This window comes from Trametes versicolor (assembly GCF_000271585.1).
Source record: "Trametes versicolor FP-101664 SS1 unplaced genomic scaffold TRAVEscaffold_13, whole genome shotgun sequence".
Classification (NCBI taxonomy): Eukaryota; Fungi; Basidiomycota; class Agaricomycetes; order Polyporales; family Polyporaceae; genus Trametes; species Trametes versicolor.
Window position 1 is genome coordinate 638,255 of NW_007360333.1, and position 24,943 is coordinate 663,197.

Below are 24,943 nucleotides of genomic sequence, written 5' to 3' on the forward strand. Positions count from 1 at the left end.
CAAATACTGTCGCTGCGCCGACTCCTTGAACATTCGTGCGTGCTTCCGATGTGGTACGCAGCACGCTCACGGCATCATGCGTAGCGCTTGATGCGTCCCACGTCTGGTACCCCGCCGCTCCGCCTCCGTGTGTATCCGGGGCGGCCGCGAGGACGTGGATACGTCAGTTCGTGGCAGGCGCGGCAAAGTTGGCCTCCGCACACATGCGGGGGCAAGTTCTAGCCGCGTACATGCGTCAGGAAGCCTGCCACTGTGCATGATCGCGGTTGACGGTCTTCTTCTGTCTTCCGTGCTAGTGCTCGGCAACACATCAACTTCTGGCTCCTCCAGGCTCTATCATGTATCAACGTGCTCAGAATGCAGAACCGCGGATCCATTGCGGTCCCAGCGGGGCCCCCCGAGGCACACGATCCCGATTGTCGACTCGGGATGTGGTTCCGCAGCCTGTGCCGCGGCATCTACCAGGGCGGTGATTGGGAGCTCGGAGGCCGAAGGGTGCTGCCCGTGTTTGTGTGCTAGTGTCGGGATATTCCCTGGCGCCTGACTAGCGCTAGGTGACACCAGCCCGATGTTCACGGCAGCCTCGCATTTTTTGCTGCGGACAGAACGTTGTATCTGCATGGCCCGAAAGAGGCTATTCCGCTGAGCCTGATATGTTGTTATGTCAGTCTGACTTATGATAAAGCGACTTTGTAGTTGGAGAATGGATGGCCGGAAGCGTGATCCTGCGGCTCCGGATGGTGAGAGCGTCCCGGAAGTATTTATAACACGTCTATCGGGCGGCAGGTAGTGCGCCCGCGCGTCAACAGCTGGAGCGAGTGCGCAGGGAGGGCGTGCGGAGAAAGATGCGTCAGCGCGCAAGTCCTGGATCATACGGCATGCGATTCTGTGTCAAAGAGAGCAGCAGCAGCAGCTCAGGGCGGGAGGGAAATGATGCACGGACGGGTCCCCGTGAGCACAGCATGCGGCGGGATCGCAGTCCAGATATTCGTGTCCGAGTCAGTACGTCTGGAAAGGCTGAGGCAGCACTGCTGGTGCGCCTGTGCTTCCACAGCCCAGTTCTGTATCACGAAGAGAAGCTCGGGGTACGCTGCCTCCGGGAAGCCCTGTGGGGCCCCTCAGGCGTGAAGGTTCGGGGTGGCGCGTATGTATAAAGAGGCGAGGTTCCTCAGCTCCGGACCCGGCAGGATTGCTTCTCCACTCCTTCCTTCGAGTCCGAACATCCAAATCACCACCCATCGACCTCATCACCCGAAGTCTTCTATAGTCATCATGCGCTTCTACGTCGCCTCCCTTCTCCTCGCGGTCTTCTTCACCACCGCCGTGGTCGCCGCGCCGCACGCGCTCCCCGCCGAGGCCGAAGGTGAGTGACTCGAGGATGCTCGACTGTTGTACGGTGCTTACTTTCAATATTTTGTCGCAGCTGAGGTCCCCCACGAGGAGCTGGTCTGGCTGTAAAGTCACAGTGAACGCGCCGAAGTGACGGTAAGTTCTGGCCCTAGCAGTCGCAGACTTGACATCTTATGGCTCATGAAACTCTAACAGGCGATATACCACGATCTTTCTGGTTGTACTTGGCTTTGAGTCGTTGTAAATGTCCCCTCCCGGGGTAATTTGTAGTATTGCGGGGAATATGTATCACTGTCATTTGAGTGTCTGAATTTTGGACGATGTTTCATCACTGAGAGCTTCGCATGAGCGAGATGATACAGCTTGATTGACTTTCAAATATCAAGAATACAACGTCAGACCTCCAGCGACAATACATTGGAATCACGCATCGTCCGCCGTCTCTCGAAAGTGTCTCCACTCCTCCCAGTTCTGCTCAATCGCCCCGTACAGCGCCCGCCAGTCTTTGCACACCCGCTCTCCCTCAAAGCGCCCCACAACCAAATCGCCCTCCAAGCTCCCCACAGGCTCGACCGTCGCATCCGCGTCGCACAACGCGAACTGCCGCAACACGTTCAAACAACGCTCGACATGCGCACGCTGCCGACCTGGCGCGAGGGGCCCGTCTTCTCCCAGCGCGGTGACGACGACGCGCAGGCAGTGGAGCTCGTATGAGAACGCGGGGTTAAAGAAGCGGTGGGAGGGGCCGAGGCGAATGTTCGTGTCACCCGCAGCGCTCGCGGATGCCCATTCGAGAACCGACTCGGAGTGCGAGGGGTCGTAGCGCGCGCTCTCGGAGAGGGTGAGGCGCACGCCGGCGGTCCGTGCGAGCGGGAGGGGTAGGCGCGGAGGGTAGTCGTCTTCGATGAAGCCTGTACTTGTAGTGTTAGATGTTGAGCTTGGGGGGTTATGGAGGATGCACTCGCTATAGGACGACAGAGGGGGGTCGCGTATAGCCGCCACGTGCTTCGCTTGGTTCACGAAGGCAAGGTCGGCGGCGAGGTTGACGAGGCCAAGCACGACAACCAAGACCACGGCACCGAAAGTATGAATTAGCCGAGATAAATCCCAGCACGAATTGTAGCATCGGGAGCGTCTTAAAAGCTGGAGTAAAGAGGTGAAAGACGACATGGAGGTCAATGTACAGGGAGTGCGTCGCTCGATGCACTGCTCTTGAACCCTCCTTCTACATCATCAATATCGTGAGGAAAGAATCGGGAGGCGGTGTGATGTAGTCATACCTGATATTAAATGACGGGTGTCCTGCTAGTGGAACAAAGACCAGCTCGGGATATCATGGTACCATCACTGTGGCCGCGACAGTTACACAAAGACGCTGCAATAAATCGCGGTACTTCTCTGGCGTTTGCTTCCTGATATCGGAGTTCCCAGTGAGCCCTATACATGACTTCGCTGTGAGCATGAAGGGACCCAAGTTGACATAGATATCGCATACTGCTTCAGCAGGAAACGGATGCAAGAAAGTCAAAGGCAAGATGCATCGACGCAGGTTCGAACGACTCAAATGTTGAGCCCGGCTGATCGGTATGCATCAATTTTGTGGGGAAATACATATGGCACAGCCACATGACAGCGGTGGCGCCGAATTTGTATCTCCTCCTCGTCCTCTTCACTCACCATCACTCGTCCAAGTCTCCCTGGCTCATATTTCAAATGCCTGATCTCACCACAACAACACTGTACCGATGATATAGGACGAAAACATTGGGTTCATGGGCGCTTTGGCGGAGAACAGCCCGAGGTACGCATATCAAATACTGGCAAGAACTCTGCAATCCAGATACTCTCGCCCTTCTACCTGGATATTGTTCCTCTCCCCCGCTTATATGTTACACGTCGGATGTCTGTTATCCCTATCGTACACTGCACTCGCTCTGCTGGGCACTAAAGGCACAAGGTGAGCGGCTTTCGCAGACATCTAGAGCACCTAGCTGACCTTGCAGAATATCACAACCAGCCCAGATCTTCGTGCGGGCTCGCGACTTCGGCTAAAGAAAATCATCGGTCAGAAACGATATTTGGGCTCATGCCCCCTCATGACATGGAGCTTCAGACAGGAAACTGACCTTCGGCTTCCGCCGGAAGTGCGTATGCGTGCAAAGTCGCCGACCCGATGAGCGCCGCCAGAAAGGCGTGCATCACGACGTCCACCACAACCTGAAAGCAGCGCATCTTTTCGGAGGGGTAAAGTTGGCGGTGAAAGGCACGACTTGTCGTTGACGAGGAGGACTGAGGCTCGTGCTTTTATTCACAGCGCTTCGCCCGCTGCCAAATGCATGGATTAGAAGCTGCCCGACGTTAACCCGGATAGATCTCTTGGTTCAGCATCCTTGCTCCTCGGTGCAGAAAAGATCCATCTAGAAGCACGTTCAAAGGGACTAGACCTCTCAGGAAGGGTGAGTACCTCGAGTTCGGCCAGGCATAGCATCATGCTCACGCAGGCGGCCAAATAGTACGTCAAGGGGCTGGTCGGATTTCTGGTTGTAGTCGGCACCTTCATTCCCTTGTAGACATCGCACTGAAGTGGGCTGGCGAACTTCGTCTGTATTTGCAGCTCTCTTCTATCACCATCATTCATATGCTGATTCACCGTAGTCCGAAGACATCTTCCAATGTGAAATATGGATCTCGCACGAGACCTTCGACTCGAGTTCTTCCAGATCCTCCTGCTTCTCGTCTTCGGTGATTCTTCTGCGTTGCTTGTTTTGTTGAAGTGCAGACGCGCTGAAATACGGTGCTCCTTCATTCTCTCCGCCCAAACGATCGGTTATACAGTGGTCATTCCGGAACGTAGGCGCAGCACACGTTAACGGGGAGTCATCGCGGTGGTTGTCATTGCTCTCAGGTAAGCTCTAAGTTACGGTAGCACCTGCCCGCCCCACCCGCCACTCAGCGAGGCTCAGATCGGCCCCCAGTGGCGGAAGGGACTGCCTTCGCCCGGCGCACCCCACGGCTGTCAACGAGCACTCCCGGTGTTCCTGCAGTATGGTCCGAGGCTCCGAATTGGGGTCTCCAGACCTCACAGAAATGAGGTGTTGACTCAACCATGACTGCAGCGGACACTTCGGCGTGGGACCATCAACATGCATGCCTCCATATCTCCTTCGGACGCAATGCAGCGGACTTTCTAGCCCTGACAATCACAGAAGCATCAACACACCCTGGATGCTGCGGCGTCCTGCTCGACGATAGCTGCGGGCGCTCCAAGAAATATACCGCACAGCCAGGCATGTCATGCACATATGCATTACTACAACGTCCTAACCGCCGCAGTCACAGTGCGAACGTCCAAGTCTGACTTACCGCCGACACCGCTCCGCACGTCACCCCGTACCCCGGGCGTGCGAGGCCAGCGCCTCCTCGGGGTCATCCCGTCCACCAAACTATGCGACCGGCTCCCACGCACACGCCAGATGTGATGCATTCCCCGCTCCCGCGGCAGACGCACCCCCGTTGCTGCACATGTACGCACCCCTCATCAGCAGATGCAGAAGAGCAGCATGCCGATGGTGCCTTGCCCTCCAGGACCAGGACACGCCTGCTGCGCCCAGGATGTCAGGCAGCCCGTCCGGGGGATGCACGGATGCTGCGAACAATGACTCTCGGAGGCCGCGAAGAACATTCCGAGGGCTATCACAGCATCGGCGCGCGGATCTGCGCTCGCGTGTGCTGTACGTACAGCCCCAGGGCCGTCCGTATTATTCCCTGCGCGCGGTGATCCGTACGCGGTGGCCATGACCGGCGCGCACAAGATACACTTTTTCAGCTTCCACCGGGCTTAGAGGCGGGGGTCTTCAGGCCGGTCGCGCACTCACTGACTATAGGACTGCGATCAAGCATCGGGCCCTGGGGATATAAAGCGTCAGATATTGTACAGGGGCAGGGCATCGGACGACACTGCACCGCCGCCGTACTCAACAGTTACACAATGCTCTTCCGCTTCAACGCTAAGCTTATCCTCGCGGTCGTCGCCGTCCTGGCGCTCAGCACGCCTTTCGCGGCCGCTGCGCCTACGCCCACGCCTTGTGAAGCCGACGCCGCTGCGCCTGTCGCTGGTGAGTTCCGTCCGTCGACATCCGAGGATAATCACTGACACGCGCATGTGTATGGCAGGTGAGAAGCGGGCGAGCCACATCGAGAACTGTTGGCTGTGAAGGCGGCTTCAACGTGGATGACGGAGAAGCTGACTAGGTACGGTTTCGACTTGTGGTCTATCAGGATGGTGGCTGAACTTTGCATGAATGATCTAGATGTACACTACCTGCACGGGAATGAGTCCGCCTGCCGGTTGACTTGCGGATTTGCTGTATTGGGATACCTATGTATTGTGGAAGTGTTCATCGCGCACATTTCAGCTTGCACATGCTGCACATTCGACTCACAGGAATGTCCGCCTCTGGGCAACGGCCGCACGGATGTCATCTTGACGTTAGTTTTGCCGCGTCCCTCGCGGAGGGTCATATGGCCGCATGGTGAGAATAATATCGTATGCGTGCTCACACGGAGGTGACAAGTACGATGGAGATATACTCGCAGACATAGTTCTTATGTCGACTCGAGCACACATCACATCAACAGCTAATGGGCGTCTTGATGGCACCTCATATAGGCTATGCCTCACGGGACACAACCGGCGTTGGTGTGAGTGTTCATTGTAGTTGGACATTGAGGACACATCGAGCGTCTTGAAACGGCATCCCGTTGAGTGTTGCGAACAATTTGACTGCCGGGGCAACACGTATGAGTCTTGCATCTGCGCCCACTATCAGGGCGCAATACGCCCTCAAATTTGAAAAACAGGGAGAAGCATACTGTATAACAAGAAATCAGCGGCCTTCGAAGCACCACGTCCGGACTGCATCCAGCTCGACGCACATAGAAGCCCCGAAGACGTCCTTCCAGAACCCCGAGAACCACCGGCCTCTGGACGCAATGCTATCACGTCTTTCGCTCACCTCCGTGCTGGCCTCCGTGTTGGTCATGCTCGCGTTCGCCGGGCTTCCCGCGGTCGACGCTGTTCCTGTACAAGAACTCCCCCGTGCGCCGACAGGTGAGCAGGTCGCGGCCTTCATCGAGCCATGCGGATTCGGACGCGCGCTGACGTTCCAACTTTCTCCTATCCGTCTAGTTCCCACAGGTGTACGCATGGAGAATCATTGGCTCTAGAGTATCTGTCAAGGATGAAGTGCGCGATATGCCTTGTACTGAGGATATGCTCACTCACCTTACTCTGCATGTGTAGCACGTGGGAAATCGTCTACTTTCGACCTACCGAGCGAGATACGCAACGGAAGAAGCACAGGAAGCCGTACACACCCAAACTTTTGTCTGTACCTAGATGTATAAAGCTGTCAGTTAGACGAGAACAACTCATTTATTAGTTAAAGCGGCACTGCCCGCGCGCGACGGGTTGCTGCCGTCTCCAGGTCAGCGGCGCTGCTTCGCTCAGGGACTGGGCCCAAATATCATTCACCAGTCCGGCCAGTGCGGATAGAAGCTCCAATTCTTCGTACCAAATTATGGCGCCCCCGCGGATTTGTCTGATGCTGTTCAGAGTGTTGGGCGTATGCGCTAACTTGTTAATCAGCAAGTATGTCGTAGCCACGAGGGTACCAGAAAACACACAGGAGATAGCGCTGTAGAGGCGGCTTTGAGGCGACCAAGGGTAGGGCTGCGGACTTTCGAAAGATATGACAGCGCGTCGGACGACACGGTCGTCTGTCAGAGAGGGTATAAAGACGATCAGGTTCAGCATCTGCAACGCAACACCAATCACTCCGAGCCTCTGTGCACGGCAAGATGCACGTCCACCTCAATGTCAGACTCCTCGTCCTCGCGGTGGTCGCAGTAGCATCCATCTGCACGCCTTTCGCGTCGGCCGTGCCAGCCACAGGCGCGTTGCTCGCCGCCCGCTGCGGAGACCCGGAGCAGGACAGCGTCGCTGGACAAGCTGGTGAGCTGCGTTTCATTCACGGAGTTTGTCTAGGAGTCCAGGGCGCTCACCTGATATAGTCCGACGGGAAAGCCATATCGAAAATTGCTGGTTATGAGAGGGATACGGAAATTCTGGCTCGCTGGCTTGAAGTTGGGTGGGTTGCGGCAGTATATATTCTTGATATCAGGCTGGTCGCTGACATGTGAGATAGTAGTTCTATGCGACGCATATACGAAACTCGCTCCTTGTAAAGCCCAGAACGACGCCAGTGTAATCAGGGTGAGGTTTAGGCCCAACGGTCGCTCGATGAGAAACATGTTCTGAGGAGCTGAGAAAGCTTGTTCGCTGGCAAAAACAAGTGAAAAGCACAATGTCCTATCTAACCTCCGATACGGGGAATCGAACCCCGAGCTACCGCGTGAAAGGCGGTAATGTTAGCCGTTACACCATATCGGAATACCTGTATTGCCTCATTTGCTTACCAGATCGCGACAACAACTTTTGCACGCTCACGCTATCTGCGGACGCGACATTTCGTTACTCAGCTTCAGCCTTCGCCCCAAACCGCATCCTCAGACCGGGCATTATTTGCACGTCTGACGGTGGCAGTAGCAGAATCAAAATCTCTCGTACAGGACGTCAAGACAGGGGCAATCATGGTCTCGTCCGCAACCGAGAGGACGCCTTTGCTTGCTGAGGAGGCGCCCGGTGTTGCTCCGCCTCTTATCGAGTCGGACTCTACCGATGAGGTGGCCACTCGTACGGTACCCAACGGTACAGACACTGAAAATGGGGCCCCAGCTAAGCCCCAGGTGTCTTTGATCGCGGTGGTGAGTGTCGACGACAGTATGTATCATAATGCTAGCATAGCAGATGGTCTCCGTCTCTTCCTACGGGAAGGGCGGAGGCCACTTGTCAATGCCAGCGGCATCAAAGTGACCATGCAATATTGACTAGTGGAAATGTTGACATGTCATATGGTTTACCAGATGGCACCGATGATCCTGGGTGTCTTTCTGGTTGCGATGGATGTGACGATCGTCACTTCCACATATGCGTCTATCGGTAGCCAGTTCGAACAGCTGCAAAACACGAGTTGGATCGCGACTGGCTACATGCTATCTCTAACAAGTTTCCAGTGGGTCCATCGTTTTACGGATTATTGTGTACTCTCATCAAGACATTGTTTTACAGGCCCCTCTATGGCAAGGTAGGGGGCATAACGTTCTCACGCAAGCGAAGCTTCAAGGCTCACTGAATTTGATATAGCTCAGCGACATCTTCGGGAGAAAGGCCTGTCTCATCTTCGCGTATACAATTTTCGCCCTCGGATGTCTATTCTGTGGCCTAGCGCGGAATATGACCGAGCTTATCGCAGCTCGCGCACTTGCAGGAATTGGCGGAGGCGGTATGACGACGTAAGTCCCAAGCGCCATAATTTCGCCTCGATGATGCTGACGCCGTGTACATATGTTCCAGCGTCGCTTCCATAGTAATGTCCGATATCGCGCCATTGCGGCAGCGAGGGACACTGCAAGGTGGGCCGGAAGGGCGTTGCAAGTGGTAAGGCTTTCCCTCTGAGACTAACGTACGATCTTGCCTAGGTTTCATGAACATCGCATTTGCAGCGGGCCAGGCCACAGGTGCCCCTCTTGGCGGCTTCTTGGCCGACAGCATTGGCTGGAGATGGTCAGTGCTTCTACACTTACTCATGTCGTCTCCCTTCACAAATATTCTACAGGGCATTCCTCATCCAAGTCCCCATGACCACTCTCGCGATCCTCTCGGTTGCGTTCGGCTTGCAGCTCCCTCGCTCCTCCACCGGGCACGTCCGGGAGAAGCTCGCGCGCATCGACTTTGCGGGCGCCGCCATGCTCGTCCTCTCCGTCTTTACCCTCCTACTCGGGCTCGACCGCGGAGGTAACGTTGCGTGGGCCGATCGGTTCACCGCCGCGGCGCTCGCTGCCTCTGCCATCTTCATTCTCGCGTTCGCGGCCGTCGAGCTGCGCTGGGCACGCGAGCCGTTCGCCCCCAAGCGCATCATCGCGAACCGCGCGCTGCTCGCGTCCTACCTATGCAACCTCTTCTCGAGTGCGGCCGCGATCACGCTCGTCTTTCATATTTCGCTGTACCTGCAGGCCGTGCGCGGCGCGAGCGCGTCGGATGTCGGGCTCATCTTACTCCCGACGATCTTTGGGGGTGTGGCGGGCAGTCTGGCGACGGGTCTCATCATGCAGAGCACGGGACAGTACTATGTGCTCACAATTGCGGTGTTCACGCTCATGCTGATCGGGAACACCACCGTCGCGCTCGTGACGGGAGCGGCGAGGTACTCCCTCCTCGGGCTCATCATCGGTACGCGCACTCGTCGCGTTATCCCTTGTTCTTGGATTGATCTTCTAGTACAGGGTCCGCCTCAAATAACATCGGCTACGGTACGTTCTTGTGCACCTCCAGCACGTTCTCACGTTGCTCACGGTATACCCTTCACACACAGGCTCAGGCATCACGAGCACGCTCGTCTCGCTCATCGCGAACGCAGGACCCGAAGACCAGGCGATCGCGACCGCAGTCTCCTACCTCTTCCGCTCGCTCGGCTCCGTTATCGGCCTCTCGGTCGGGACGACGCTCACCCAGGACTTCCTGCGCAAGAGCCTCCGTGCACGTCTCTCCGGCGGGAACGTCGACGAGGTGCGTCTCCCTCTGTCTACTGTCTCCGCTTCATTCCGCTCGAGATGCTGAGAAAGGGCACGGGCGCAGATCGTCAGGCGGGTGCGCGAGTCGCTGGAGTATTTGGAGCAGCTCGAGCCCGCGGTGCGCGAGAAGGTTATCCGTGCGTACGAGGACGGGCTGCAGGCCGCATTCTGGTTCACGGTCGCGCTCTCAGCGATCACTGTCGTGGTGTCGTTCTTCATCAAGGAGAAGCAGCTGGGGGGATGAAGACGCCCTATGGCCCTTTAGAGTGTCGGTGGAGGTGCGCTGTACATATATAGACGGTGCTCACCCACCTTTAAGTTAGTGCTGCTTAATGCTTCCAGATATAAAGACTCCGTATTGGTCGTGCTTGATGCGATCTTGCAGGTCACAGAAAAGCCGTTTATTGCCTTTGCGAGCTTCTGGCTGTGATGCGCAAGGTCCAGGGCTCTTGGCGTTTGACTCCTGTGCCTTGCTTCTTCTACTTCGCTGCAGTGTTGGACGTTCGCGGGATCCCCGCGGATCGCGAAGGCAGACGAGACGTTTGCATGGAACGCCTTTCCATTGCGCTGCGTCTGCGCGGCTTCTTGATATCCACTCGCCCTCGTGTCCTGGTCTCGTGGTGATGAAGAGTGGGCTTTACTCGATCCTATCTGCGACTCGCGCGCACGTATGTGCATCCCCATCTGTCTAATGGGACATGGAAGCTCAGCGCCGCGCACTCAGTACGCAGTCCTAACTGGCCTGGTGCCCTCTCTACAGGTACAATCCACCCGGGACCTCGTGTCTCCGGAGCTACATCATCTTCCCTTCCCATCGTAACCGAAGTCGCCGCATACTGACAGCGACGACTGCGCTGGGACGTGAGGGTATACATAGAGCGGCGCGAGTGTCTCTATCGCTCAAGTTGTCACTCGGATCCACGCAGAGACCGGTCGCTACACTTCCTCTTCCATATCTTCCATGGCACCGGCCAACATCAGGATCCAGCAGGTCACGTCTCCAAGTGGTCAGTCACCATGCCTGCTCTCCAGCCCTCTCTATTTCGTTGAGGCGCTCATGTCCGGGTCGTCTGGCCCCATGCAGATGACCTCCTGAAGGCCGCCGCGCAGATCTACGTCGACACGCTTCAAGGCGGTACGTCCCCACCTCTTACCTTCCCATCCTAGCCTCTGACCCCTTCAACTCGACGCAGACCCGACGCTGGTGGGTGCGACCGCGGGCCACCTCGAGCACGCGCCCGAGATCATCCTCGCGGTGCTCACGCCGATCGCGCGCGTGTGCGGAGAGCTGTATGCGGCGACGGACGCGGATGGAGCGCTCGTCGGGTTCAGCGCGTGGGTGCCCCCGGGGCGGTCCACCTTTGACACGTTCGTATCTTGCTCATAACTGGGTAGACTAGTGCTGATGCGCGAATTTATGCAGGGAAGAGCAGGCGGAGATGGGCCTAACGCAGTTTTTGCAAGGACGGCTGGACGCAGAGGCGCATGGGCCGTACATGAAGACGGTTAGTGTCCAGCCGATCGCATACTAGGCCCAAAGAGTCGGAGTGCTGATACTTGTGAATCGGGTTTTAGGTTAACGAGGATATGCCAAAGTTCATCGACGGCGCGCTCGGGATTCCCTCTGTATGTGTTCCCTCTCTGCGCCTACAGCGAAGTGCAGGAAGAGTATGCTGACCAGTGCACGCGTCTTCGTGCAGGCCGAGAAAGCGAGCTACTGGTGCTGGTTCGCGGCGGTGAAACCCGAACACCAGCGACAGGGCGTGTTCCGCGCGATGCTTGAGGTTGTCACGGAGAAGGCGACCGCGCAGAGGGCGGTGATGGGCTTCTTGACCTCCAACACCACCAACGTACGTGCGACGAGCACTGTTCTACTCTCGCCAGCTGACTCGAGAGTGGTGGCAGACCGCGCTCGCGGAGCGGGCGGGCTTCACGAACAAGGGACATACGAAAGTGTCTGCGCCTTGGGGCGAGTGGGAGTTCTGGTGCTTGGCGAAGGATACACGTCTGGCTTGAACGGCACTTCCGTGAACACCGCGCGCAGTGTAATATGTCATGTTTATGTGATTGTATGTGTACGATATTTGTTATTTAGCCCTTGTAGTCGCAGGGTGGTTTCGGGTAGTATGCGACGTCTCGAATGCGTCTTAGGTGCTAGCTGCAGAGAAATGTAAGCACTGGCAAGTATACTTGCGTGAAGCGGTGGACTAGTATCTGCTATCAGTTCAGTTAGTACCAGCTTCTTCATGACCACAAAGAGTCGAAGTTCGGCCTCGGCAAGCTTAAGACGCGATCACGAGCACTTACGAAGCGTGTCAAACACAAGACGCGTCGAGGGATCGGTGACGTATGTCAGATCTTCCAGATGTCGCGACCTCCTTCACATTGTGATACTCTCAGAATTCTGAACGCTCCAGCTCTGTGATGTTTCCCTTCACTCGATAGAACACTCGCGATGGCACCCCCTGGAGTCTCGCTCTTGGAAGACGACACAAACTGATCCCGATGTACAGGTTGAATCACCATTCCCCTCCGCATTAGGCCTATCGCATCAAAGGTGCACAGATCGCCCAATGGATTAGCGTTCTGGGGATACAGATATATATAAATTGAAGACGCGTCGGGCGGGGCGACAAGTATGCACCGGCAACGGCCTTCGAGATAGCTTCGAGATCGACGCGCCACACGATGTCTCACTGGTTTGCTTGCTTCTTCTGTCACAACGCCCCACTCTTCTATCTCGATCAGGACTTGATCAGACATGCCTTGAACATAGAATGAAGGGGGGATCGGGATCGACTTCGAACACTTCGCGACCCAGTACTATATAGAGGCGAGATCCCGCTGCCAATTGGAAGAATTCGAGTCGACGTCTCTTTCCCCCCAACTTGCAAACCTAGCTCACACCGAGTGCTTCCCCACCGACGTCCTCGTCTCATTTCATCGCGGTCAGACACATCGCTTGCGCATCTTTCGGTCTCCCTTTTACCGTGAAGTGCACCTGGCAATTACTGTCACTTTTGCCCCATGAGCTGATCCTTTCTCGCGCAGTCACACTGCCAGCAGTGCTAATATACCATGACGTCTGGCTACCCTCTGCTATTGCGCACAAACCTACAGCGTCTCTTCAGACAGGCAATCAAATTCATACACTCCCTACCTCACGGGATCTCGCTGGACGTTCCCTCAAGGGATTAGGCCCCAAGGCCGCACCTGCAGTCGCAAAGGAAGAGACCAGCGCCATCTGACGCGTTCGGTACGCGGTCACGCCCCTCGCGTAGGCGCTCAAAGGAACGCGCGCGTCGATAATGAAGCGGATCGCCTCGGATCTCTTACGATCGACAATATCGGGATTTTGGGATCGACTAGTGCGAAGGATCGTTGTACGCCCACAACTCCCATCTGCCCCCTTTCATTTGCGCTTGACCTCCTTGCGATCTAGGCAAGCGCCATGGGCACCCGGACAAGTGGGTACACCTCCCACTACTGGCATGGCGGACCACTCTGTCAGCTATTGCAGGGCAGGAATAACCTGCATTGCGTTTGCTCACTAGCATTCCCGCACCTTGGTCACTCGTCGGTTCTGAATGGACGACGAGCTGTCATCGCTAGCGTGTGCTCATCGGCTGCACTGCGCAGCGGCTCTGAGCAACTTGCAAGTATGCCGTCAGCACTCCTGACAGCCTCGTTGGTCCCACACCCTGGGAAGGGGTACCTGAGGTTGGGAGACGGTCAGACCTCCTCAAACCGACCTTCCTCGCATGCACGAATGAAACTGTGTACCACCACGAGGCAGTATTCTGCATAGTACCTAGCAATAAGGTACGTACATTCATATACAAAGTTTCCTCATCGCTGCTAATCTTGGCTTGCCGACCGGTGTCGGACTCATACAGGTACCTCCTGGATATTCTTGCTCACTTCGGCGTCCGAGACGACTCGGAGGTCTTCCCTGTACCTGTTTGAGAGGACATCGGCCTCCGCTGTCTTCTCGGTCCAGTGACCCCATAGAATACGACGCAGAAAGGTACGTGGAGGCAGCACATGCCCGGTCTGAAAGCCCGCGACAGGCTGTGAGAAGACAGCCGGAGGGAACGCGGCCGGGGTATGTACATGGGAGCGTAATGTCCTCATTAGAGATCTAGCCGGCGACTAGATCAGTGATAAGCCCCCTCGCACTCGATTGGCGGCCCGCGTCAAAACGACGGCCTCTTCGCAGCGACGGAACCCACGGCCTCCGTCCGCACTTGCCTGCTCCCTCCAACCTCCGCCGCTGTGCTGGACGCTGCTCGATGGCGGATTACAACGCCGTCTTTCAAAACTGCTACTATGTCGGAAACAACTTCAACGCCATCCTCTACGGTACGCAGCATGGCTACTAGTAGGCCTTTCTCGAACTGCTAACATTTACACCCCGTCTCACTGGCAGGCGTGGAGCTCGTGCTGTACTTCGCGAGTGTCCGCCTCATCCTCTCAAGCAAGGACAAGACCAATGTCGACCGCCGCCCCTTCCTGTACTTCAGCACAGCGCTCCTGGTCATGATCACCATCTATGTCGCGGTACAAGCCGTCTTCGGAGAGGAGATGTGGATTGTGCATGCCGACTACGCCGGCGGCTCCGCACAGTACCTGGCAGACAACGCAGCTGTATGGTACCAAACGCTGGGTAGCGCGTCATCCATCGTGCTCAACCTCATGAGCGACGGTCTTCTGGTGCGTCCCCTCAACCTCCTGCCCTATCGACGGTTTTAGACGCGTCCCCCGCCTCTGCAGCTCTACAGATGCTACGTCGTATGGGGAGACTTGCGCGTCATCGCATTCCCCTTCGTTCTCTACCTCGGGACCGCGGCGCTGGGCATCCTCACCTGCTATGTCTCTGGCACGCCCAACGCGGACTTCTTCCTCGGCGAGGCACAGCAAATCGCGCTCTCGTACTCGTCGGTCGTGATCGGGCTGAACGTGACTTGCTCGACGCTCATCTGCGTGCGCATCCTTATGCTTTCGCGGAACATGCGCGGGGTCCTCGGCGCGGACGTCATGCAGACTTACACGGGCGCAGTCGCGCTAATCGTCGAGAGCGCGCTCCCATACACTCTTTTCGGGATTGCGTACGTGGTCTCGCTCGGGCTTCAAAGTCCGACCTCCATCCTCTTCCTCTCCATCTACGTGATGTTCACGGTGCGTGCCCCCTTTCGTTCTCGCTCGCGCTTCCCCTCAGTCCGCTGACGCGCGGCGCGCAGTGCATCTCCCCGCAGATGATCGTGCTACGCGTACTGATGGGCCGCGCGTGGTCGCGCGACGCCGCGACACGCACGCGCACGTCGATGCACTTTAACACGCCCGCCGGGGACAGCTCGATGCTCACTTCCGGATTTACGGGCACGACCGCTGCGGAGGGCCCTGGGGGTACCGCGATCAACCTGCACGCGCTCAGCCACACGAGCTCGTCCCAGCGCGACCTCTCCGTGGACAAGGTCTAGCGGGCTGAAGTAAGGGGCGCGCGGTGTTTTCTAAAAAGCAAGGACTTTTCTGGGAGCATAGATGGGCTAGGTCGCTCTGGCCACGACCCTTGTACGACTGACCGTTTGTTGTGTACCACTAGGATACCTCAGGTTCGATGCCATACCGGACCTTGTAATACAGTTCACGACGCACCTTGGCTCTCCGCGAGACACGCTTTCGGCACCTCGCCCTGGACGTCGAACGTGGGCCCCGTCGAGGCGCGCGCATGAGACATCCATGACCGCTTCCAGGCCTGCGGCACCATCCTGAGCGGCGCGAGCGTGGAGGAACGCGTTGAACTCTGCCGCTATTGCCCCCATGACATGTGCTTCCTTCAAACTTCCGCTCCGTCATGCATGGATTCGAATTCCCAGCGCGTGGGTGCGTACCTGCTTTTATTGGACTGTGCCTACCGATGGCGCCCAGACGCACATTCGAAGGGGGGATCTGCGGAAGGGCCACCGGTGCGTGAATGCTTCTCTCCGACCTCTCATACTCACGGACAATCTTGCTGATTATATTGCAGGGGTAGGCTCGCCGTTTGGGTCGGGCGAGAATGCTTGCCAAGTTACAGACGTGCAAATATGGATGACATGGGTCCGCGTCTGCGTCAGCCACGGTATTCACACAGGTCGACGCATCCGTCTCCGACTCTTCTTCGGGGTACGGTCTTCGAACGCTGCGCGCTGCGGAGGTGCTCGAGAGGTAGCCTGGAAGCTCTTCTCCGTGCCTTGCCGTACGTCCTGCCGGAATCACCTCGTTCAGGTCGAAATGCAGAGGATAGTTTACGACATCGGAGTGGGGATCAGTACCTCGGATTTTCTGCCCGAATTGACGGCCGCGGTTAACGCGCAGGGTCATCCTCGGAGTTCGCCGCGGGTCACTACCATTCGCCCGATGGTGCGTTAGTTTGTTCTTTGCTTCCGCAGCGCATCGCCGATGCGTATACTTCTGTTTCTGACGGCGATACTACAGGTGCTAGATATCCCGCCGGCTAACTTCATCGTTCTGATCCATCATCTCGGACTCAATGTACAGGGCAACATCATGCTGCTAGAGTCAGACATGCACCAGCACACGCGCGTCTTAGCTCAACCAATATCGTAAGCACCACAGTGACCGTCATTGTAGCAGGACGCTGCAGCTCTGAGTATGACGAGTCATCCAGGTCCAGCAGCTCCCCCGACATTCGCAAGTCCGCGGCTATCGCAAGTTCGTACCTCCCAAGCTAAGCCAAGACGCCGCCCTCGAGCTTCCTCACCTGCACGCTGCGGAGGCCCGACCGCAGTTAGGGTGATCTGGCTTGGGTGATGCGGGAGAAGCATTGCTTAGACTCAGGAAGACCTATACTCCTCCAAGACCTAGTGCACGACCATGGTCAGGCTGCATAAGCGTTGCTGCCCTCGGGTGTTATGCAGCATCTCAAGACGATTTGGCGGACCCCCAGAGTAGGATAAGAAGAGCACGAGCAAGCAGCTTGGCGCGGTGTGGAAGCACGCCAGGCTCCGTCTGCGACCTACGCCTTCTTCAGCCATCCAGGACTTGGAGCTTCCCATCATCTGTGGCATCCATCGCATCTACCACATCGCAAGAAACTATGCGCCTTTCATCCGCTGTCAACTGGAAGGTCCTCTTCGCCCTCATTGCCGGATTCGCTGCGGTGAGCGCACGCGCGCTACCCGCAGAGCAAGGTGCTGCAGTTGTAGCAGGTACTCAGGGGCATATCTATGGAAGACCTCGGAAATTTGTCGCTGAATTTCCTCGTCGTGTACAGATGCTGCAGTGGGCCCATATGAAGACGCTACCTGGCTCTAATTGCCACGCGTACCGAGGTGCTGTAGTGGGGAAGAAGCGAGGTAAGCGTTGCATGTCGCAGGTACGGTCTTGTGGGTTATTCACGACTAACTGCTGCTTGCTCTGGCATACAGAATTGACGATTGTTCAGGATGTCATGGGTCAGATTGTATTTGGGCGTTCTTTTCCCTGGTTAAGGCGTCGAAATGATGTCTGGCTCAGCGAGGTGTAACTCGGTTTTAACTCGAGTGTAACTGATATGAACAACTGTGTCGCATTTGCTCAGGATAAGCTAGTGTACTCGATTGTGAGTGCACTGTGGCGACAGTTCCTCCCTCAAGGTCAAGGAAAAGAAGCCGGATTTCCGGTCACAGATAGTCTCGGAAAGATCCTTGCATCGATCCTGAGAACCTCTCGACACTCCATCTGACAGACCGGGGGACATACACACGGGCACCGCCTGCGGTCTTCTATCACGACGTCTGCTGATGTGCGCGTCCCCTTAAGAGAGTGCTTAAGTAGAGCCCGGTCGTAGTTTGCCATCGCGCGCCCGTACCCACTGATTCACATCTCCTGTTGATAGGGCGAGCGCTCAGTGAACCAGACAGGGCCTCGTCAGGATGCCATCCCTCCCAGAGAACGTGACTGTCCAGTATGAAAAGAATCCTGATGGTACGAAACGTTGCTTGCGCTCAGTTTCACTCAATGGCGACGCGCCAGTAATGTTCGCGATCCCACAGATAAGACGCTCGAGGCAGCCGCAGAACTATACATACACCTCAGCAAGGATGGTATGTGCATCTCAACTTTACAGTCAAAACGAATACCCCACTGACGGTGCTTTTCAGAGCCAACCTTCGTGGCCGCGGTCTCAGGGCGGCAGGACCTAGCGCCGCTAATGGCGCGCGCGGTCATCCGGCCCCTCGCGCTCGTCTCGGGGGAACTGTACACCGCGAAGGACGCGCAGGGCGAGCTGGTCGGCTTCACCATTTGGGCGTCCCCAGGCCGCTCGGCCTTTGACACGTATGTCGTGATCTCCAGCGCTCGGGGTAGTCGGCGCGCTGACGGCTCGGGCATTGCAGGCCTGAGCAGCTCGAGATGGGGTTCAACGAGTTTTTGGGCCATGTGGACGAGGAGGGGCGCGCGTTTCAGATGCGGGTGGTCAGTACGCCAGCGCCCGGAGCCTGCATCCATGTGCGCACTGACGCGCGTTGGGGAATGTAGAACGGCCAAGCGGTGCCGAAGTTCCTCAAGGAGTCGCTTGAGATGGAGAACGTAAGGAAACGACTGTGGCAAGGCGCACGATCTGACGAGAGATTTTGTCCACGCAGGCTGAGCTCGACTGCTACTTTTGCTGGTTCGCAATGGTCCGAGAGGACTACCAACGCAAGGGCGTTTGTCGCGCTCTGTTCGACTTGACGTTTGAGAAGGTGCGGGATGGTCATTGTGTACGAACGCGACGCTGACACTGACCGGAACTCGTGTACAGGCGAAGGCGACGGGGGCCACCTTGGCGCTGCTCACTGGCACTGAGAGCAACGTGCGTGGATATGAGGCGGTGACGCATTTATGTTCAACTCACCTTATGATTTGAAAGGTCGCGGTGTACGAGAAACTTGGATTCAAGGAGCGCGGCCGGCAGAATTTTGAATCGCCGTGGACAGAGTGGACGTTTTACTGCATGGCACGCAACGCGAGCAAGGAATAGGGGGCGAGAAAGATGCTTGACATGCGCTGTATTATATCGGTAGACTGTAAAGGGGAGACTTGCGTGAGCAGACGTAGACGGCGTTGGGACTGCACGCTTACAGCGACGGCGGGCCACTTATAACGAGTTCTCTTGAGATCTATCTGCAGCTTCCTTCGCCGCGCGCCGTTTCTCAGCCCATTCTCGTGCTCTTTCCCGTCTGGCCGCCTTCAGCGCGTCATCGGACGCGTTCGCCTCCATGTCCTCAGCAATATCCTTCTTCCCCTCTTCGGCGGGTTCGTTTGCCAGCTTGTCGTCTCCGCCATCGCCTTCTTCTGCGCTGCCGTCGTCGTCGTCGTCGCTGTCACCATACCCGGATAGGCCGCCTATGCCAGCCCCGCCCGACAGCGCTGCGCCTTTGTCTTTCGTCTTTTTTGCTTCAAGCTCGAGCCGTAGCTTACTCTTGGTTAAGCGCCACGCTCGCGACCATCGTCCGCGCAGGAATGCAAAGCGCGGATCAGCGCCATGATTCGCAAGGATGCGCATTTCGAGTTGCGCCGGGTTTGGTGAAGTATGGACGTGCGCGGCCGTGCGACGCATGAGCTCGAGTTGGGTATCATCCGGCTATGGCGATAGGCAAAGTGAGCAAGGAGAATCGATTGATAGAGCGGGGCATGAAAAGCACCTCTTCGTCGCTGCCGCCCCATTCTTCACGAGGATCCGCGTCAACCTTTTCTTCGTCCCCAACTTCGGAGCGGATTGCTCGAAGTCGCGCCTGGCGATCCTCGCTGATAATGCGTCGTCGCTTCTCGCGTCGATAGTCCTCCACTTCTTGCGAGGAGAAGAAGAACGTATCCTCTGCATCCGATGGGAGGTCGGACCAGCCGCCTGGCGAGCTGGGTTCCTCTACGGACGTAGCGGTAGGCAGCGGAACATCCGGCAGGGCATCGAGGAGCAATCGTGCGTCATACCTATCGTGACATATCAGATATCGTTTCTTAGAAACATGTGCAAAAGAATAAGAGATGTCGTACGATGCATGCCTTCTTCGCTCATACTCTACGTCTTGACCCACAAACGAATACTCGGGCAGATGCCCAGCGTTACAAATCGCAAGTCATGAATACAAGGCCTACCTGTCGATCCAGACGCCATCTTCTCTGCTCTCTTCTTTGAGCTCGGAAGCACGTCCAAGTTGTAGATGGTCTTCCGCTGAGGTGTCTGCGAAAGCGACATTCCCGCCGCCATTCCATTTTATCAGCCCGTCTCCTGGGACCAGGACCAGGGCCCCGTCTTCTTTTCGCAGCAGTACTTCCAGCGAACGAGTAGCAGTAGCAGCCTGGGGCCCTCGCACGAGGTCGGCTTCGTGGGCTTGGATGTGAAGTGAAACTAGGTCTCGTTGATTAGTGGGGCTATCGTAGGCCTCTTCTTCAAATTGCTGGTGCTTTCTCTTTTTGTATCTTGAGGCCATCTTAGGCCGATGTTCCTAGGGAGCTCGTGCCGTAGAGGGTGCTACAACTCGCGTAGTGGTCGCTGGTGGTTCAAAACTTCAACGTGGTTGAGAGTCGCCTAGTTTGGTAGGCTTTCGGCCGTGGCCGAACTTGGCGCCCAAAGCTTCGCACCGGCGTTTGACCTACATTTGGGAACATAAAGCACACTGGGTTACAACAAGGATAGACAATTCATTCAGGACGGCAGTGAGAAGTGATTTTATGTTATGTTATGATTTTGCAACGCAAGCCGAGCTGGAGGCGAGGTTTTTCGGGGTGAGTACTCAGGCATCTGAGGCCGCCCCTAGCGCTTACCACTTGTCCCACTGCGGCTACTACAACGCCGGCCTTCGCGCAGGAGGAAGGGTATTCAAGGCAACAAATTGGCAAAGAATCAGTGCAATAGGCTGACGTACTAGGTGCCAAATATACAACTCATAACAGGAATACACTGTATACGGTCCAAAGAGCTGCGAGGGTAATGACATGTAGTCAAGATACAAATATACAGGATGCCGTCGTTCGCAAACACTTTACATGGTGGGAAATGGTCTTAGTACTAGTACATTCAAAACGAACATCAAGGAAAAAAGTAGCTGTCCTAGAACAAGAGCAAAGCAAGCAGCGGTTTCTTTAGATATAGAACATGCAATCTTTCAGGTCCGGATGGATACCGCGCCCCCACAGCTTGACCGCACTCTCGTAAACGCGCTCCTTCTCGGCCTCCCTGTCCGCAGTACTCGCTCCACCCACGACGGAGCTATTGTCGGTGAGGTTCAGCAGCACGTTCAAGTAGTCGCGGCCCCGTTCGCATGCGATGTCGGCGTAGTACGCGGCCGGGGCGAGACTGACCGCCTTCGTTGCGCGCGCGTACAGGTAGCTCGCGGTGTGCGTGCCCTGCTGCAACACGTCGGCGCTGTAGCGGTTCTCGTCGTACACCACGGTGTAGTGCGTCGGCCGCACGTGTCCCTGCAGACCGGTATGCGCCTGGAGCAGATTTAACGCGGTGAGTGTCGAGTTCCATTATTCCCATCAAAGCACAACTACGCACCTGCAGGTAGAAGTCGAAGTTGTAAACATCCGTGATACCCTTGTCGACGACTGTGCCTGGTACGGTGTTGCCGTTGTTTGTCATGTTCGCCTCGCCCGGCGCTGTAGGCCAGAACCTCGCGTGGTGGCGCTTGCCACAGATCGCGATGGTGAGAGTCGGCTTGTACGGCGCCTTAGGGGAGATCTGTTTGAACGCCGCCAGAATCTTCGGTAGCTCCTCTCGGAGTACGAGGTGATACTGGCCCTGCACACGAGAAACACAGCGTGTCAGAATGTTTACTGAGTGTGGGATGAAACAATACTTACCTCCGAGACGCCGTCGCGGTAGACGAACACTCGGTCGGGCAAGCGTGTGTTCTTCTTCCTGTATACCTCAAGGCGCTCGATGGTCATCGCCGTCAACTTCTCGACCATCTGGATATACGGTTAGCTCTATAGTCAATCTGCGATCCCGTCAGTAACCGTCGTACCTCCTTGCTATCCTTATTCCAGTCCGGCTTCTGGAGAGACAGGCTGGCGGGGAACTGGACGAAGTTGTCGTCGACACTCGCGACGACTGCAGCGATGCTGGGCGAGCCGGGGAGGCTGTTCGGGCTGGGGTGCGTTACGTCGATGCCCATGATCATCGTGTTCTTCTCCCGCAGCCACCGCATGGAGCCGTCGTCCAGCAGGTGGTTCATGCCCCCAAGCTTCACATTTACCTTCAAGATGACGTTCGAGAAGTACTGGTCCTGCTTGTTCGGCCGCGAATCGCGCGCCTTCCCGAGGAGCATGTGGATCGTCTGCAGGCCCATGTCGATGTCCCCCAGCTTCTTGATCCCCGGGTAGATGTACTTGTCGACGCCCGAGAGCAGCACAAGCACGAAACTGGGCTTCGCCTTGCTGTTCAGGTTGTTCCGCAGCGTGTCGCGGATCGCCGTGAGCGCGCGCTCGCGATTCGGATCGTCACGCGGGCTTGGGAGGGTGACGGAGAGGATCTTCGGGGGCTTGTCCGCGCCCGCGATCCCGCTCGAGTTGCACTTCGCGAGGAACGTTTTGAGGAACGCGATAAGTTGCGGGTCGTTCGGGCCCTGGAACTCGTCTCGCCGCCCGCCGTCCTGCACGAGCAGAACTGCCCAGGTACCGATCGTGCCGCCTGCCTGCAGCTTCACGTTCATGATGTTCCACCCCGCGTTGCGCGGAACTAGCGCGTTCCCGGTGCGGTACCGGATGCTGGGGGTAGGGAGGACGCGGCTAGGCACCACGGCCATGTTCGGGTCGACGCTGACTCCAAACGCGGTGAGGGTGCTGGGTGCGGCGCCTGGAGTGAGCCCGAGGCTTGGGAAGCCGTCATTTACGATCGCGTTCCCATTGACCTCGGGTGGGTTGCACGCGAAACGGATCATCGCCGACGTTTGGTCGGGGTCCAGCTTCCCGCGGTAGGCCTGTCCGGGCAGGATCTCGCAGATTTCGGCGGGCATGTAAACGTGCCGCTTCGGGTTGTTGCTTACATTGACGACGGGGAGGTCTGCCGCATGCCGCAACGTGATCTTGTGCTCTGAAAGGCTGGGATGAGTAGGTGGGAAGTTGGGCAGCCGGGAAGTACTCACTGAGTTTAAAGAACTCCTCAACGGTCACCTTGCGTCCGAACTCCTCGCAGTCGAAGCGTGCAGTCCTCGCTGTCAGGCTTGTCATGATCTTGAAAATGGTGCTCTTCTTCGTATACCCGAGGTGCCGCGTCGCCACCTTTAGCCGGTTTGCGAACGCCTGGGGCATGCCGTTCTGGCTCTGTTGCTGGAACGCCATCATAGCCTGTGCAAGGTTGCCAGGGGTGTAGAACGCCGTCATGCAGACGTTGATGTTCACCATCAACTGCTTGTACATCGGACGAATGGACATGAAGAAGCCGCGGTGGGCCTCGACACCGAGCGACAGCATGTAGTGTTCCGTGGGAGAGGGGAAGAAATACTTGTTCCTGCCGACGCGTACTCCATGCTTTGACGCGTAGCTCTGCACGACGAGGTTCATTGCCGATAAGTACGGCTGCGTGTCAATCTTGCGATGCTCGGGACGACCATCCATGTAGCTATGTCACAACATGTTCAGCACAGTCGTCAACCACGGAACGATTCACTCACTCATTGAGCTCAGACATGTTGATGTCCTTTTGATACTTTATGTCGACCGTGAAGTTGAGGGCGTTCGGGTCGTTGTCGTTGTCCTCCTCGAGGTATCGAACGGCTACACTCAGCGGCTGCGGTAGCTTCTGAGCGGACACGAGCCTCTGGCTGCGGTCGTGGGCGACATGCTGTCTGAAGTTCGCAAACGCGGCGCTTCGCTCAACAAGCTCCAGGATGCGCCCGCGCCTATCGCCCTTGGCCTGAGCCTTCGGCGAGATATCGATCTCGTACTCATAGAAAACCGCAGCTTTGGGGAGCCTCACGGCGAAGAAGTTCGTCCTCAAGACGCCCGGACGACCGAGCGTGCCGAAGCCGGGGCGCAGAGGCATCTCTGGCTGAAGCCGGACCTTGCTGAAGGCCTGCACAAGTCGGTCGAGTTCGCCAATGCGAGCGTCCTGGTTGAGGGGTTGGCCTCCAGCAAAGACTTGCGCGGGACCGCCTCCGCGGCCCCCGCGCGAGCCTCCGCTGGGAGCTCCGCGGAATCCACCGCCCTGCGGAGGGCCTCCTCTGGGGAAACCTCTGCCGCGCGGGAAACCGGATTCCGGGCCTCCTGGCGGTACGGGGCTGCCACGTCCTCGAGACGGCGACGAGCCTCTTCCTGAGCTGCCAGGACCCTGTCCTGGACGCGGTCCCCGGCCTCGCGGTGCCCCACGTTGACGTCCACTCATGGTCTTGGTCGAGATAGATGTGTTGAGTAGAGAAAAGCTGAAAGAGTTGTGTTTAATGGTGAGAGCTAGGAGCGGATGAGCCTCAAACCTTGCCCACGCTGTACTTATAGCCTCGCTCCCCCTGCATATTGCGCTGCGGTAGTGCTGCAGTATTACATAAATGGAACTGCGGAAGCGCCCGATGCAGCTGCCTAACGAGCCTCGCGGTTCTTAATGACTAGGCCATGTGGGGTATTTATGGCTTCTCCTTTGCTCTATAAATCGCATTAGCCCTTCTTTCCAGCGTGAGAGATTGAGCCACGACCTGAAAGCTAGTTACCAGGACCTGCCCTAGTCGTAAGCGTCCGAGGTGCAGCGATGATCCTAGGAGAAGCCAGTGTGGCTGTCCTGGCCAATATCGAGATTCATGAGGGCGCCTGAGGCTCCACGCAATGCGGAACAATCATAGCTTTTTCGAAGCCGAAGCGATCATGATGTCGATCGTAAGAGACCGAGTCGATGTCTACCTGCAGGGATGATCTTGATGAGTTTTGCACTCATTACACAATGTTG

The 24,943-nt window shown here is 56.9% G+C and overlaps 8 protein-coding genes and 1 non-coding gene across 9 annotated transcripts; 5 read left to right on the plus strand and 4 right to left on the minus strand.

Annotated features, from left to right (window-relative positions):
- Nucleotides 1–1,773: 1,773 nt before the first annotated feature.
- TRAVEDRAFT_134713 (uncharacterized protein) lies at nt 1,774–2,520 on the minus strand (the record flags this gene model as incomplete). The annotated part of the gene is made up of 2 exons (XM_008046060.1): nt 1,774–2,266; nt 2,312–2,520. The coding sequence occupies 2 exons, from the start codon at nt 2,518–2,520 to the stop codon at nt 1,774–1,776; spliced, it is 702 nt and encodes a 233-aa protein (XP_008044251.1).
- A 2,689-nt stretch (nt 2,521–5,209) lies between these two features.
- On the plus strand, nt 5,210–5,786 carry TRAVEDRAFT_31816 (uncharacterized protein). The gene is made up of 3 exons (XM_008045843.1): nt 5,210–5,465; nt 5,524–5,601; nt 5,661–5,786. The coding sequence occupies exons 1-2, from the start codon at nt 5,339–5,341 to the stop codon at nt 5,562–5,564; spliced, it is 168 nt and encodes a 55-aa protein (XP_008044034.1). The 5' UTR covers nt 5,210–5,338; the 3' UTR covers nt 5,565–5,601; nt 5,661–5,786.
- A 1,943-nt stretch (nt 5,787–7,729) lies between these two features.
- Nucleotides 7,730–7,801, minus strand: TRAVEDRAFT_t249. The gene has a single exon. It is a non-coding gene; the product is annotated as a tRNA-Glu (tRNA).
- Nucleotides 7,802–7,910: 109 nt separating this feature from the next.
- Nucleotides 7,911–10,360, plus strand: TRAVEDRAFT_174745 (MFS general substrate transporter). The gene is made up of 10 exons (XM_008046061.1): nt 7,911–8,175; nt 8,335–8,483; nt 8,540–8,555; nt 8,615–8,763; nt 8,825–8,883; nt 8,950–9,034; nt 9,087–9,700; nt 9,754–9,780; nt 9,843–10,036; nt 10,106–10,360. The coding sequence occupies exons 1-10, from the start codon at nt 8,002–8,004 to the stop codon at nt 10,283–10,285; spliced, it is 1,647 nt and encodes a 548-aa protein (XP_008044252.1). The 5' UTR covers nt 7,911–8,001; the 3' UTR covers nt 10,286–10,360.
- Nucleotides 10,361–11,002: 642 nt separating this feature from the next.
- Nucleotides 11,003–12,057, plus strand: TRAVEDRAFT_53125 (uncharacterized protein; the record flags this gene model as incomplete). Its single annotated transcript, XM_008046062.1, has 7 exons — nt 11,003–11,048; nt 11,126–11,176; nt 11,235–11,409; nt 11,465–11,546; nt 11,617–11,667; nt 11,742–11,891; nt 11,947–12,057. 7 exons carry the CDS (start codon nt 11,003–11,005, stop codon nt 12,055–12,057), a joined length of 666 nt encoding a protein of 221 aa, XP_008044253.1.
- A 2,117-nt stretch (nt 12,058–14,174) lies between these two features.
- Nucleotides 14,175–15,522, plus strand: TRAVEDRAFT_31818 (uncharacterized protein; the record flags this gene model as incomplete). Its single annotated transcript, XM_008045844.1, has 4 exons — nt 14,175–14,403; nt 14,471–14,754; nt 14,815–15,219; nt 15,282–15,522. The coding sequence occupies exons 1-4, from the start codon at nt 14,334–14,336 to the stop codon at nt 15,519–15,521; spliced, it is 999 nt and encodes a 332-aa protein (XP_008044035.1). The 5' UTR covers nt 14,175–14,333.
- A 2,670-nt stretch (nt 15,523–18,192) lies between these two features.
- On the plus strand, nt 18,193–19,118 carry TRAVEDRAFT_61075 (uncharacterized protein). The gene is made up of 6 exons (XM_008046063.1): nt 18,193–18,360; nt 18,420–18,498; nt 18,562–18,612; nt 18,669–18,767; nt 18,827–18,877; nt 18,935–19,118. Exons 1-6 carry the CDS (start codon nt 18,236–18,238, stop codon nt 19,043–19,045), a joined length of 516 nt encoding a protein of 171 aa, XP_008044254.1. The 5' UTR covers nt 18,193–18,235; the 3' UTR covers nt 19,046–19,118.
- Nucleotides 19,119–19,162: 44 nt separating this feature from the next.
- On the minus strand, nt 19,163–19,997 carry TRAVEDRAFT_135080 (uncharacterized protein; the record flags this gene model as incomplete). Its single annotated transcript, XM_008046064.1, has 2 exons — nt 19,163–19,648; nt 19,710–19,997. Coding segments are annotated over 2 exons (774 nt in total), but the record flags the coding sequence as incomplete, so codon positions are not given.
- A 1,060-nt stretch (nt 19,998–21,057) lies between these two features.
- Nucleotides 21,058–24,052, minus strand: TRAVEDRAFT_75022 (Piwi-domain-containing protein; the record flags this gene model as incomplete). The annotated part of the gene is made up of 6 exons (XM_008046065.1): nt 21,058–21,501; nt 21,566–21,808; nt 21,871–21,978; nt 22,035–23,101; nt 23,154–23,629; nt 23,682–24,052. 6 exons carry the CDS (start codon nt 24,050–24,052, stop codon nt 21,148–21,150), a joined length of 2,619 nt encoding a protein of 872 aa, XP_008044256.1. The 3' UTR covers nt 21,058–21,147.
- Between the last annotated feature and the right edge of the window lie 891 nt (nt 24,053–24,943).